General features: G+C 38.6%; 1 protein-coding gene across 4 annotated transcripts in view; it reads left to right on the forward strand.

The window, feature by feature from the left end:
• Jakmip2 (janus kinase and microtubule interacting protein 2) overlaps nt 1-15,911 on the forward strand; it is a 248,800-nt gene that overhangs the window by 220,352 nt on the left and 12,537 nt on the right. For all 4 annotated transcript variants that reach the window (XM_004664740.3, XM_045132489.1, XM_045132490.1 and 1 more), the window contains 4 exons: nt 2,105-2,182; nt 4,293-4,496; nt 10,437-10,502; nt 13,906-13,976. In XM_004664740.3, coding sequence (XP_004664797.1) covers nt 2,105-2,182; nt 4,293-4,496; nt 10,437-10,502; nt 13,906-13,956 — 399 coding nt within the window. In that variant the 3' untranslated portion in view covers nt 13,957-13,976. The remainder of the gene's footprint in view (nt 1-2,104; nt 2,183-4,292; nt 4,497-10,436; nt 10,503-13,905; nt 13,977-15,911) is intronic.

A 15,911-nucleotide genomic window follows, 5' to 3' on the forward strand; every position in this document is an offset into this window, starting at 1 on the left:
CAAGGAGAGACTAAAACAATGCAAACTCAACCACCATCAAACATATATCAAACTTCTGCAGTTCAAGTTCAATACAACCAGGGACTGACAGTCTCCAGATTTTCCAATTCTGCCCCTCCAGCTGGGCAGTGTATCCAGGAGACACTTCCATCTTATGCCAACAGTGCACTCTATTGTAGCCCTTGTATTGTCCTGGTATATACAAAACATCTTCAGGTCTTCATGCAAACCATGGTCCATCTTCAAAAGGCTCTTTCAGCCTATCAGGGCATCAGGCCCTACCTCATGCCACATCTCAGCGGCAGCTCCTGGAACTGTGTGTAATTCATGACCACTCTTCACATTTTTCATGCTTCTGAAGCCAATAGCAGGTGTGCAGGACACAGCCATATTCTTAATTCACAGACAAAATAAATCATAACCGTGAAAAGCAGGTTCCTTCTCCAGTCAACTCTTTCCAAAAGTGCATTTCTATTATAGTCTTTCCTCAGGCATCCTTTCCATAGTAAATCAATTGGACCATCTTCCTTTAAGATTTCTAATATGTTTGACAATAGCAGATTCAGTAACCTAAAACCAGTCTCAGTGCCTGTAATTTTGACTTGCTTGAGGTTTGCCAGTTTGAAATCTTAAATCTTAAATCTCTCAGTCCAATATCTCTAGTCAAGCACATCAGTCCATTACAAATTTAATTTTGATCAAACTCTCTGGGCCTGGGCAGCAGAACGCAGCCAGCCCTTATGCCAGTAGCCCAGTTCCAACAAAGTCCTCTGCAGGCTTTCCCCTTAGAAAGCTCATAAGTCAAGCCTCGAAGTTCAATGCTATCTGCACTTAGCATTCTCAGACTCTCATCAGAATAGTCCATAAAACTTGGCTTACCACTCCAGAAGACATCTTCAGTTGCAAGCACCAAGTCCATACCTATTCCTCCAAAACAAAGGTTCCAAAAGATCAACATCCACATGGCCAGGTACATCTCAGCCCACTCCTCAGTACCAAGTTCTGTAGCAGGCAGATTTAGGTTCGCTGAAATGAACTTCCAGACCAGGAACAGTTATGGAGGAAGGGATATTTATTGAAGCTCACAGATCCAGGGGAAGTTCCATAAATGGCAGGAGAAGCAGGCCTGCCTTCACAGGCCCAAGCAGAGAGAGAAGCAAAACCCTAAAAGTCAAAAGTCACAGCACACTTCAGGAACTCCAGCTAGGCACATTTTGCATATCTTTAGATTGAAATCTGAAACCCACCACCACACCTTAAGATCCACCAGTGACACTGCCTCCAGCCAGGTGGCTGCAGATGCAAACAACTGAATATATTGGGAGCCATCTATTCTATTCAAGCCACCACACAGAGCAAAGGGTTTGCCTCCACAGAATGAAGGGTCCAGACTGTCCCAAGCCAGAGGCAGGGATAGAGAGACCAGGGAACTGGAAAGTGGGGAACAAACCAGGAGCTCTGGCCTACTCACTTGTATATGTACCTCCCTGCCTCCTCAGCAGGGGATCTGGGAGTTGGAAACCCAGGGGCCATTCACTCAGAAAGGCAGAACAAGGGTACTGCTTCACAAGCATGCACACACACAGCATCCAGGCAGCCCCAAAACCAAAATCTGGGGTACCTGGACCAGGGAACTGAGAGATATGGGACAAACCAGGAGCTCTGGTCTACTCACTTTGTACCAGATGTGAATTTTTAAAAATATTTTTAGCTGGCTTACTCATGATTGATGGAGTCCTTAGGTACAGAGCTGGTAGAAACAAATATCCAACTGCATTCACACAGGTAGATTTATCATGTAACATTTGTCTTTTCAAAATCTGTACTAAATCACCTACATTCACATTGGCATTAAAGTTTTTAAAGTATTACATATGAATTCTTCATTATGTTCTTTGTGCTTCTTCCTATTGATCTTCACCATTGCCTATGTGAAACTAAAGTGAAACTACTTCCTTAACAGACATAAGTCTATGGTTCTACAAATGTCAATGATTTGTCTTATATAGGAGCTAGACATGACATTAATCGATATAATTTGTGGATCACTTTTTAGCTAACCAAACTGCCTCTATATATTTATCATTTTGACCTTCTCTTATAGGAACAATTCTGCAAAATAAAAGGCTATCTGGAGGAAGAACTAGACTATAGAAAACAAGCTCTTGACCAAGCATATATGGTAGGTACAATAAGTAATAGACACTCCCAATGTTTACAACTGTATACTATGTAATGAAGGCATTTTATTTAATTTGTCATACAATAGCTCACAGTTTGTATGTGATATTGATTATTTCTGTAGTTCTAACTTTAGAACAGATACATCATTAGATGCTGCTATGATTTTTGTTTTGTTTTGTTTTTCAAGGTCAAGTGTCACTCTAGCCCAGGCTGACCTGGAATTCACTATGTAGTCTCAGGGTGGCTTCAAATTCATGGCGATCCTCCTGCTCTGCCTTCCAAGTGCTTGGATTAAAGGCTTGCACCACCACACCAGGCTTTGCTATGATATTTTATATTTATATAATTATACTTCTTTTTTTAATTAATAGTATGTTGTTAAATAATATTTAGATGAAGTATATGTTAGGTGAGAGTGTGGAATGATTTTTATTAAATCAGGTATCATTTGACAATCCAGTTATATAATAATAATGTCTTTAATGTTTCTTATGCCTATTTTAATTCATTTATTTCTCAAAATAAAACAATGAATCAAAGATAATATTATTATTCCTAGCTTGATATGAGGAAAACAAGACTACAGTATAAAAATTTTGCTCAGATTGGTAGAATTGTTTTGTGTTGGCATGACTCTAGCAACTGTGGCCTTAATTTCTATAAGACACCACAGTGAGTAGAGTCAAGGTGGTAAATGCACTGTCTTTTTCCCCCATATAAGATTATGCTTACTAGGGATCATATATGATCCCTTCCCTCCTACAAAATTCATATTACAAAATTCCTAATACTGGACTACAGCTCATATTTGTTTTCCTATTATTCCCTCATCTCAGAATTCACAGTGAAACATGAAAGACAAGGAACTAACTCAAGGAGTAGTTCATGAAGGGTTGACAAGGATTTTTATGATACTTTTGTGGAGGTAGCCTGAGACTGTGGGAAAAGAGTAGAACACTTAACTCCTTCTCATAAGAAAGATTAATTAATCTTTTCCTTCCACAATGAGTAAAATATTTCAGTGGTTAGTGGGTAAACATAAGAATGAGAACTAGTCACTAACTGTAGAATATAAAAGAGCAGTTAGTCCCCCTCCCACCACCTTTTGCCCTTTTACCTTTGTCTCTCCTTCCTGTAGATAATAAACTTAAGGTCGGTGTTTATGTGGCTCCTGAAAAAAAAAAAAAAAAACTATTGACTCTTCTGAATAAAGCCACATTTAACTTTAAAAATATGAGATGTGCTTGGTCCAGGACAGAAAGTAGGAAAATATTCCCTATCAGGGCACGCCTACTCATTCCTGTCAAAATAACAAGGAATAAGATTACAGATTTAGATAATTATATCTAATGTGTATATTAAACACCAATACATAACCTTGCATACATACACACACATACCCATGTGCACTCACACACATGTACATCACACACACATACACACACACTGAGATATGAGATAGCAAACAATTCATGTATCAAAGGACAAAAAGAGAAACACAAGCAACCATCAGTCTCAGTATATTAAACAAAAAGGCCAACTCTAACACAGTAGACTATTTTTTTTCATATTCCCCATTTTTTATTTAAGGCCAAACATGGGAACCAGAAGATATCTATAAGTACAAAGAATTGTTAGAAAACCTAACAGTAGCAGTTGATGCTTGATGCATATCTCCAATTTTGATTATTTTATTACAACTTATACCACTTTTTCTATAACACTATGTCCCTAAGAGAGAAGCTTTCAAACAGATACAGAGCTGTCAAGTTTAAGGGAGAGCAAAGTTACTCTCAGCTACCCAAGAAAACAAGGTACAGTTATTATAATAAAGGGCTTCCTAAAAATAAGAAGTATCTAATGACCAAGAATTCAAAAGAGACAACAAATTTCTCTTGCATAGTAGTTCATGCATTTTATGAGTAATGTTTATTGGATCTCAGAGAGGGAATTTGAGAGGCAAACTGGATGGGAGACACTTTGAAATTAAAATCCTATGACAGTGAAACAACAACCATGTCCACATCATATACATGCACACATATACATCCCATGCCATGCTTAAGTTCTCAGTCCAAATGTTAGACTTTTCTAATTTTATTCTCCAGAGAATCCAGGAACTAGAAGCTACTTTGTACAATGCCCTGCAGCAAGAAACTGTTATCAAGTTTGGTGAATTGTTAAGTGAAAAACAGCAAGAGGAACTAAGGACGGCAGTAGAAAAGTTACGGCGGCAAATGCTGAGGAAGAGCAGAGAGTATGACTGTCAGATTCTCCAGGAGAGAATGGAACTCTTACAGCAAGCCCATCAGGTGAGGACCAAGCCCTTGAATCTGTGTAGAGTAGTGCTGAGCAAGTAGGACTTAGTACTAAACACTTGATGGAGGATCCCAGAGACTGTCAGAGACTGAAATGAATAACCATTGTTTCCCACCATCTCTCAATATAAAATGGCAGGTTTGTAATAAAACTCAATCTTGAGAAAATTGACATTTCAGAGGCATTTTCAACTTCTGTCAATACTTAGAATGAATTGTCATAAACTAAATTTTGAATCTCTTGGAGCCTTACTACTCCTTGGTGCAGTGAAGCAGGGTATGGTCTCCTTTACTTTTTCCCATCCATAACTGGGTCCAATGCAGGGATCTGAACAGGGTAAAAGAGATCAAAGGGCATTTCTCTTTATTCCAAGAATAAATATCAATGACAAATCCTGGAAGCTTGTATAAAGTACCTGACCTTTGCTCTGTCAGTAAATAAATAAAGTAAGGGTATACTTACATCATTCCACTCACTGAGTCTTTTCAACAGCTGTACAAGGTAAGTGTTCTTATTATACTATTATTATTATACTTATTATTATTTGTAGATAAAGAGTGATTAATCAATTTACTCAATAAGACACAGATAATAAGGAGCAGATTCAGCATTATATCATAGGTACGTCTGACCCAAGATCTGTTTGCTAACCACTCCAGAGAACTGTCATATTGAGCATAAATAAGTTACCAATGATTTACGTGGTTCATATTAACCAGAGAGACACAAAGAAGGTGGTAGAGTCCTGTTCAAAAAGCAGATTCAATAATTCCCTAATTGAAATTGCCACACTATAGAATTCGATATTCAGTTTTGAAACAAACAACTGGCATAAAGTCCAAGTAGAATCTGTAGGAGGAAAGGATGGCATGGCCATGAAGGTTAAGGGAAGAGAGAATTGAGGTTATCTTATGACAGCAGGAAGAAGAGTTCATGGAAACCTGACATGTTGTAGATACAGCAAGGAAGTGTGTGTTTTCCCATTATCATGGAACTCAAAAATATTAAATACATGTGTGTTTCTATCACAGAGCCTCAGACTTCAAAAAGATATGGCATTAGACTCATGAAAAGTTTTTAATTTTTATTATTTATTTGCAAGCAGAGAGAGAGAAGAGAGACAGACAGAAAAAAGGGGTGCATCAGGGCCTCTAGCTGCTGCAAACAAAATCCAGATGCATGTGCCACTTTGTGCATTTGGCTTTACCTGGGTACTGGGGAATATTTGCAGGCAAGTGCCATAATTGTTGAGCCATCACTCCAGCCCTAATGAAAAGTTTTTAAAGCCTTTAATAATAGACTCTTTTGCATCTTTGTGTCACTTCATATGCTTTTTTTCTATCAAGGAATAAAGCCCTCTGCACACATTTCTTTTCTATAATACTTTTAATATGTGATGAATTGCAGATGATGTCATCAAACCACAGATATATTTATTCTTAATGTAGGCTAATAATTATCTAACTTTTCTTAGGGTAAAGCTCTTCATCCCAGTTTGAATGTCTTCTTAACCAGTTAGCTGAGGCATGTCACTATTGAAAGATTTACACTTGTTCTCTTGACTCAGCCTGCACTGATCTTGTGTTTGTGCACCTCAGCAAGTTCCCAGAAACTTCCCATCTCTCAGACAATGTTCACTAGCTGTGCTCTTTCCAGTTATCACCTCCTTTTCTCCTTTTTCTTTTGCTTTTTACAGAGTTATTTATCAAGAGTTAGTAGCAGAGTTATTCCAGAAAACCCTGGACAGGATGTATCTGAAACAATTATGACGTAATTATGACATCTGAATTCTAGATCCTGTCACTAACCATTCATTTGCTTAGATGCTTCAGAGTGAATTCAAACTTGCATTCTTGTCCTCTGCTGTCTCCCCATATTCCTACTTTGGTCAGGAGAATGATCTGATCACATATCACTCAGGCTGGAAAAACTAATGCCTTCTCTGCCCTTTTCCTCCAAAAATTGAGGTAGCAGCTTATCCAAGTGGCATGTTTCTGAAGCCACATTTGTTGCCACTGGTATGTCAAAAATCCTTCATTATAACAATGACTTTCAGGTGCTAGCTTGACTCCATCATTTATGCATTTACTCGAACATGTAGATGTAGATGCAGTTCCTGGTGCTAGATACCAAGCTAGCCATAAGGAACTTGTCACCGATACTACCTTCCTCTCTCTATATAGATGAAGACAAAGATGATTAACATAGAGAAAAGCATTTAGGGTATCATGGGAACATGATTGTGAGTCTTCCCACTCACTTGCCTTCAGTTCTCCACACATGTTAACCCAGTTCTCACCCTCCTTCCTGATACCTTTCTTGTGCAAAGGTTCCAGAGTTCCTGATTTCAGGAATGTCAAATCTTATTAAGTTAATGTCCCTTAAGGTTCTTCATGAGCTGGCTACCCCTCTCCCAAGTCTTGGCTCAAGTGATCTCTAGATCATACTTTCTTGTCCAGTTCTGATAACCTCTTGGTGCCATTTGACAATTCTGTACTACTGCTAAGCCACAGTTTGTATAATTTCTCATCCTAAAATACCCTTCAAACATTCAAACTTTCCCATTTTTTTTCTAATTCCAACTAATTATCCAGCTCTTTCAGAATCCTCTCCCTGATGAACAAAATGTAATAAACACTCTTGAAAAAAATCACTTCCAACCCTGTCTGACAATCATTAAAAGTTATATATTGAGTGCTTCTATGTACATCTGCTGGGAATGCAACAATGAATGGAGGCAAAAGGTGACTATTCTAACCTCATAGATGTAAAGGACAAAGTCATAGCACAGATAAACAATGGCACAGGCAATTTATAAGAGTGTCTATAACTGTTGTGAAGAAGCACACACACTGTGCAAATGTGTGTGAGCTATGAAGTAGGATTGGCCACTTTAAGTCAGCTTCTCAGGACAGGCCTCTGTGAAGATGCTTGAAAACTAAGGTACCAGCCACACAGAGTTCTGATCACAATGTTGTAAAAAACAAGGATAGCAGAGGCAAGGTGCCAGGGTAGAAATCAGTTTAGAATATTGATAGATCAGAGGAAAGTCCAGTATGGCAGGGCTGGACAGAATCATGTTAATGTTGAAATGAAGTGATGCTGAAGATATCAGACTTTGCTAAATCTTGTCAGAACTTGGGATTTGTTTGTACTTTATTTGTACTTACTTTCAAGCACATAGAGACACAGAGAGGAGACACACCAGGGTCTCAAGCCACTGCAAACAAACTCCAGATACATGCACCACTTTGCATCTGCTTTATGTGAGTACTGAGGAAATCAAACCTGTGTTATTAGACTTTTCAGGCAACAGCCTTAGCTGCTTAGACATCTCTCCAGCTATGAGGCTTACTAATTCAGCTGACCTTTCTTTCCCTTTCCTCTTCCACTGAGACTCAGGATGTGATCATTTTACTATTTTTTTTTTCTTTACTGTGGTGCTGAAGATGGAACTATTAACTTGACTGTTAGGCAAGTGGTCTATCTGCTATACCTATAGATTGTCACTTCACATTTTGAGTGCATGTTGGTCATGTAAACTGATTTAGGATGGACTGGAGGCAGGAAAAGCTCTCACATTAGCCCTGATTAGAATGACAGTGAGTTGATATACTTGATAGTAATGGAGATTTAAAAGAAAAGAAAGAAACTAAAAGGTTCTATTTGAAGCCTGGCAAGGTTTCCTGTTGGGTTGGATGACAAGGGGATGGAATGGAAAAAGAAATCAAGTCTACATTATACACTATGGAATAAATGATTTATATATCAAACATGAGGTCCCATAAATTCAAGTTTGATAATGAAGTTATTTATGATTTTGTCACTGTTTACCATTTCTACTTGTTATTCTCTTTCACTTTTCATCTTCCATCTGGACCTCATAGTTCTTTGAGACCGGGAAATAACAAGCCTGACCTGCATTGTCCAAGACATCCATCACATTCATGAACATGTCAGAAAGTGACAGCAAACACAGAGCTGGTGGCTGAACAAGTACTTCAATCAGCCCATGCCTTCATGGTGTTCTTAGTATAACACTTGCCTCTGTAGCCAAGAGACCTGACAGAGAGCTGTGTGCACACTCAAGGCAGCAATGCCTCACACGTGTCCTCTTCTGCTCAGTAGCCTTGGAGCACAGGCAGCACTGCTGAGGCTTCACCGCCACCTTCACACGTGCACACATGCCATCAGCATGGGGCCCTCCCTCGACATCTTCTCCAGCACTCATTGTCATGCCATTTCACTGTCAGCCATGACAACTCTAACAAAACACAGCAGCCATTCTTGCACCAACCTCAGCTCCTTTCTCATTACTGGGCTATTTGGAAGACATTGTTATTATTTAGGCTGCTTTGTGCATTATAATAACACCCCTGGCTTCTTCCCATTAGATGCTCATAGAATACCTCCTCCCCTAATTGCATCAATAAGAATGTGCCCATGATTAGATATCAGTGATAGTTACATGAATTTATGAGCAAACTAAAGTATGACTGGATTATACATTTTAAAGTAAACATACCAATTTACTTTAAAGAAAATAGACAGGCATTTCTAGACATCCTTTTTCAGTAGAAAAGGCAAGATCACCTCCAGTTAGAGGAGACCCAATATCTAAGTTGCAGTACCCTTTCTTCCAGCTACCTCGGTACTCACCACACTGCATTATTTTATATATATATATATATATATATATATATATATATATATATATATATATATATATATATATAACTTATGCATAAGCATAAATTGCCAGCTGTAACTATGAAGACTTTTTTCACTTGCAAACAACTGTCTTTGTAATGGTGACACTTAATCTACTCTGTTTAAATCACTGTTTGTTTTTTACATAATATAAGGTAAGGTCAAACAGTCCCAGCACTTTCCTTGTATTCATGATAGTTTTCTCCATCCCTCCCTATTAATCAGTTCCTTTCTGAGAAGTTATGTTGAAGTATAATCTCTGCGCTGTATTTTGAGAATTTGACAGTCATGGTTTGTGAGGAAATTCTACTGTGAAACAGATTTGAAATGAGGCAAAAAGTAAAGGCTAGTAAAGAACAATAGGGTTGTTTGTTCAAATCAACTTTGGCCATTTTTTTTTTTGCTATGCTAATAAATAAACAACCAAAAATATCAATCTGAAAGGTTTACAGTAAAATTCATCTCTTGCTTAGTAGTTGGGACATACTGCTCTCTACAAGGATACTACATTCCCACATCACACACCAACTCACACCCCACTGGACAAAGCTAATCTCATACCCAAACCTCCACACCCCTCACTTGGGGAAGGCCTTTGTAGGAATGGGTGAAGTGGTTAGTCAGTTTTCTACAACTGTGACAAAACTGTAGATATAAAATCAATTTCATGAAGGAAAAGGTTCCTATTGTGCTCCTGGTTTCAGCGCATGGTGGCTTGGCTATGTCCTTCTGCACAGAGAGGCAGAGCATCATGGCAGGGAGCATGGGCTGCACGAAAGCTGCACCCCCCCCCATGGCAGTTGGAAAGCAAAGAGGTTACAGATTTCCTCCAAAAGCAAACCCAGGATGACCTAACTCCTTCCATAAAGCCCCATCCCTGAAAAACCTCCCTCCTCCTAGCAGTGCCCTGGGCTGAAACATAATCCTTCAGCATGTAGTCCTTTTGGGGGATATTTAAGATCCAAAGCAAAACCACTGTTTGTTTTCTTTTAATATTACTAATAATGATTTGCCAACATGAGTGGTTAATTTTGAAACACACAGCACCTTTGCAGATATGAAAAAGTGCATATGTGTATTTCCACCTGCTACCACTAATGCTAATGTTTGTGTAGAAACATCTGTTATGTAGAAAGTGCTGTGTTGTGGTTTGGTGAGTAGCTTGCCTGTGCAACATAACACCTACCAGTGCTTCTTTACTGACTTTCTCCCATTTTCTTCAGCGGATCCGTGACCTAGAAGATAAAACAGACATCCAGAAAAGGCAAATAAAGGACTTAGAAGAAAAGGTATGTGTTTCATTTGATATCTATTTTATTCTGAGTTTAATCAGAAAGCAATATTGATTTTGCCTGCCATGCTTTCTCTGTCTTCTCAGTGGTTGTTTTCTGGTACAGGGAGGCACAGTGCAGTGAAGGTAGTACCCACCTTCAGTCAGACGCCAGGGTTCTGGGACATGCAGAGCCATCAGTAATCTCAATTTTGCCCTCTGTGCCTATTTTATTCCCTTCTGTATTTTTCACTGCTCACCCCTCCTCGTCTTCATATTCAAGACTTTCTTTAGAGTTTACTTACTCTATTTTCTCATCCTTTTAAAAATATTTTAGTTCCTTTTTAAAAGCCTTTACCATTATTATTCATAAAATTCCTGTTAGCCTTGGGCTGCAGATTCACCTCCATGACAGACATAACTGAACCCATCTGTCACTGCCCCCAGTGGTTGGAGAAAGAAGCTGCCTCTTCCAAGAGTGCCAGTCCTCGGGGAAGGATATCTGCCTGTCCTAAGGAGGGCATTGACAAGGTTGTGTGTAAATGCAAGAGACCTGGCTCAGGCAGGGAGAACTGTGCTTCCTGACAACCCAGCATCGTCCTGCTGAGGAGAGCACAAGAGAGAGCAGAGAAGTTTTCTTTGGTGTGCCAGTCTCGTTGACTAACAGTAGCTACTTGAACCTGTGTTGAAAAGGGCATAACTACAAATCAACATCTTCCATGGACATGCAAGAGAAAATAGTAAGCCATCTGCTAGCCCTGAGACTATGGTTAGAATTTAGTTCAGCCCTAACTACTTTTACCCTGATCCAGATAAGTGAGGGTAGAGGGTGTGGTGGGCTGTGGGGTCAGATCACCAGGCACACAAATTCTTAGACAAGTGTGTCTCCAGGTACTATTATCACCTTGGGGAAGTGACTGACTACACCTTCTATGGATCAACCATTCCTATACAATTGGAATGATAACACTTGCACGGGCTTTTTATGGGTTCTTTGAAGAAAGAGGTTACGGGTTAAGGAAACACTAAGAAAAGTTATCAAATTAATAGGGTTACTTTGAAAATTTCCATCCCTAAAGTATATAGTCTCTATAAAATTTTTTACTTGAATTTTCTTCATTTCAGAAGTATATTGCATAGTTCTGCAGTAAAGAATGAGTAAAGGTTAAGTACAATGAACCAGAAACTAAGTTTGACTCCCAGAGATTGGCAGAAAGACCGATAGAAGCTTCCCTGCTTGTTGAAGAAAATGCCTCATATCTTCTACATCTTGCATTGCTGAGTCCCAAGCCTAGGTCATGCTGTCGGCTTATTCATGAACTCCCCTGGGCCAGAGTGGAAGACACAGTTGAAGCAGTTATGCCCAGAAACTTTATGATCCTATTCAGACCCCATTCAATTGAGATTTCAAAAGGGAGAATTACACTATTACACTCACTACCTAGCCCATCTACAAATAGATATTATGGAAATTGGAGGACTTAGGGAATCAACATTATGTTCATTGTTGGAATTTAATGTAAACTTTTCACAATAAAATTTGTAGGTTTTACCTTCCTAAATATTTAGGATAATAAAGTAATATGCTTTTCACATTTGTAGAACATGAGGCTCTTTTAGTAGTAAGTGCTAAATATTGCCCATGCAATAGTAAACTAAGCTAGTTCAACCATGAGCCAGTTGATTTCTGATTGCAGAGAAAAATGAAAGTTGAGGTTTATGCTGCATGTCCTATTCACTTGACCTCACTCCTGCTTTCCCTCTAGGCTACTAAAATAGGTAAAGGTCATTTATGTCAAATATACTGTTTACTCTTTTGCTTGGGTTTTGGAACATCCCCCACCCCCCCAGAGTACAAACATACCCCAGTGTTGCTCATTTCCGTGCAAACACTTACTATAAAGCAGATAAGAGCAAACTCAGAAAAATAGCCTTAATGCCACACAAAAGTTTTCCATGTATAAAGCACCATCTCCCTTACTCCTCACAACTATTCCTTCCATGAGGTAGACACAGCAGATGTCAAGATCCCTTCCTGTGCAGATAATAAGTCAGTGGATCAAAGAGATTAAATAACTTGCCCAGGATTATATGGCCAATCTATGGCAGATCAAGAGAGGCCAAGGTATCTGGTTATAGGCCCCACCACACCTCAGAGACTAAGAACTTTGTAACAAACTAAGTGCTAAGCATGTTCTTATGACCACTCTGGTGCCTGACCTTCTCCCAGGAATAGTGGGGAAGCCTTCAGTTACTCTAGTTCCTTGGTCCCCTTGCTCTGGATGTAGCCTCAAAACTAATTTATAAAGGATGGTGTCTGCTTTTCAGAATAGCAAAATAGTCACCAACACATGCCTTTCAGCATATGTAGAACATTTTTGTAGAATTTTGCCATAGTGACAAAATAACCTTGTGAGAAGCAGCAATAATGGATGTAGGCAAATCGCATGCATAATGTGAGGATGCCATCCATGATCCTTATTCAAACATGCTCAGTCCAATAGGATCATCCTGGAGTGAGGTAACATAAAAGTAAACTGACAAGTAAGTCAGCATTTTAGAAAATGTCCCTGCCATGTGACACTGTATAATTAACACAGTTACTTATATGATACTACTTCAAAAGCATACTTGTTCTTCTAAATTTTCTTCTCTAGTGGAAGCTTTCTGCAAAACAAACAAACAAACAAAAAAGCTCAGACCATTTAAGTCAAGTATGGAGTACCTATTTCAAAGGCAGGACAGCTGAGCATCATTCATTCATTCTCTGGAACACCACTGATATAGAAATTCCTTTCATACTAATAGGAGGACCAAGCATTTTAACCTGCCTAGGATACGTTCACTTTAGACCTTTTGCTCCAGTCTAATTTCTAAGTGTCTCATTTTTATCTCACAAGTGTTTCACTGTAAGCAATTAATCATATACGTACACTATCCATTAATGTTCTCCTTGCTGTATCTGGGTTCCAAACCTTATCACATTAACAAAGCAATATTACCATAGTCAGTATACTTCTCTCATCACATTTTATATATTTGAAATGGCCTTCAGCATTAGAAAAGCAGAGATAACGTGTATAATGGAGTACAAATCAAGATATCTAACCTCTAGCGATCACTGTCATGCAGTGGTGTGAAAATAAACTACTGGTTTAGTGCTCTGTGTTTTTCACCTAATAATTAGGAAATTGATTAAATTATTTATTAAAAAACCTTATAATTCTAAACCATATACATTAATGTCAGTAGTATTATTTGCCAGTAGAAGAAAGGTGTGGTTGTTTTTAAACAAAAGGGTAGATGTGCATATAGGAAGTGGAAAGACTTGAGAGCAGTACAGAAAACCTGAGGTTTTGTATTACCTGAATGACCTTAACTGAAGTTCAGATTCACATGATCTTCTTCTTTTTCTTCTGCAGTTTCTGTTTCTATTCTTGTTCTTCTCTCTTGCCTTTATTCTATGGCCTTGATGTCAAGGTGCCTCTTAAAGGTAAGACTCCATTTAATTTTCACAGTATGCTTCTAAGAGGGATTTGATTTGGATGATGCTATTAATAGACATTATGCCATGGTTTTGGTTGCTTTTAAACACAATTGCTTTGGTTACCATAATATGAGAAATAGATTCACTGGGCATCACTGACTATGAAAAAAATAAAGGCTTTGAAATATGATGAGAAAGGGCTTTTCCTGTTAATTATATTATTTTGTTAAATCATAATGTCTGTGAGCCCTAGTGCTTTCTTGCAACTTCCCACCACACAAGAAGAGGCCCTGGTATGCCCATTCTCAATCTCTCTCTCTCTAGTAAATAAATAAAAATTAAATATTAATAAAATAGTCACAGATGACTAGTTACAAATAATGAAATTTGCTTTTCATTACAATGCTTTCAACACCCTTTCCACTAATGTTTACCAATTTATTCCTTGAGAAGAAATGACCATATTCAAATATATACTACATTTAATGCTTAAATCAGAGTCATTTTTCTTCTTCTTATTTCAATGGTAAAGAAAGTCTGTAAAATGAACCACTTCATTGGATGTTATCACACTTTTTTTTGTGCAAATGGTCCCATCAGCCTTTCTCCAACTGTACTAAAATTGCCTCCTTGTCTGTCTCACCAAATGGACTCAATATGCAGAGAGCACAGCTTATACTTTTAGTTTCTATAACAATGCCTTGTGCATACTTGGTACTGAGACCATGCTAAATTGATAGATGAGCTGAAGGAAAGGTGAATGATAGAATAAATTGATATGTAAATGAGTGTGAAAGCATATTTATGATATAAGATAAGAGCCATGAGTAATATTGTAGTATAATAACATAATACCAAGGTGATAAGACATGTCCAGACTGAAGGCTTGGCTCTGTGATAGGGGACTTAGCATGTGCAGAGTGCACACACACACATACACACACACACATGTAGATATGTATATGTACATAGATATAAGTATACATGATTTATTTGTTATTATATCATTTGGGACTAATTCAAACAATTTACAAAGCAAAGAGTATATAGACAAATCCATCCTCCCCTCCTCCACAGCTGGAATAGTCTATTTACTGAGTTAAGTACTTCCCTCATTGATACCCTAATCATAGCAGCCAGACAGAGCAAAGCCCTGAATGATCAATCATACTCTTTATAAATGCTGACTCAGGCTTCTGTTGCTCTGGTTCCCTTCGTGAGCCACATTACCTCGTCTACCACAGCATTTGCTCAGCTGCCTTAGGCACAGAACACCTTCCTTCCCACCCTACTCACTCATCTCTTAGAACTGAGATGGGCTGTGACTGCCTTGGTGAACTTATCTTTAGTTCCCTCCTAGACAAGTGTTACATGCATCCATCTGATTTTTTTTTCATTTGCATGTGTATGTCTGGTGCATGGACAAATATTTGTGTGGGGACGTGTGTGCTGTGCGTGAGCATGCAGAAGCCAGAAGAGAAGTGTGGGTACCCTTCTTTGTCTCTCTTCTGCATATTTCCTTGAGATGAGGTTCCTTCTCAACCCAAAAGTGCAGTCAGTCAGGAAGCCCCTGTAGTTCTCTAGTCTCTGACACCCCCAGACTGGGTCACAGACATGTGCAGCCATGACTAGTCATTTATGAGTTCTAGAGAGTTGAACTTGGCCATCTCTACTGGAATCATGACCCTTATGCTTAAAACGTGGCAAGTACTTGTAACCTCTGAGCCATCTAAGTTTCTGGATGTATTTTTATTACTCTCTCCTTGATTCTCTGTTAGTTTCCTAAAGGCATGAATATCATAAATTCCTAAATAGTGTCTGGCATATATTAACAACCAGTAACTACCTTCTGAAAATACTGATGTTATTATGATAAGAGGATATCTTGCTTTACAATTTAAATAATGCATTTCCTATGGAATTGTTGCTGGGAGATGGGAA

The sequence above is a fragment of the Jaculus jaculus genome, chromosome 13, assembly GCF_020740685.1.
Source record: "Jaculus jaculus isolate mJacJac1 chromosome 13, mJacJac1.mat.Y.cur, whole genome shotgun sequence".
Taxonomy (NCBI): Eukaryota; Metazoa; Chordata; class Mammalia; order Rodentia; family Dipodidae; genus Jaculus; species Jaculus jaculus.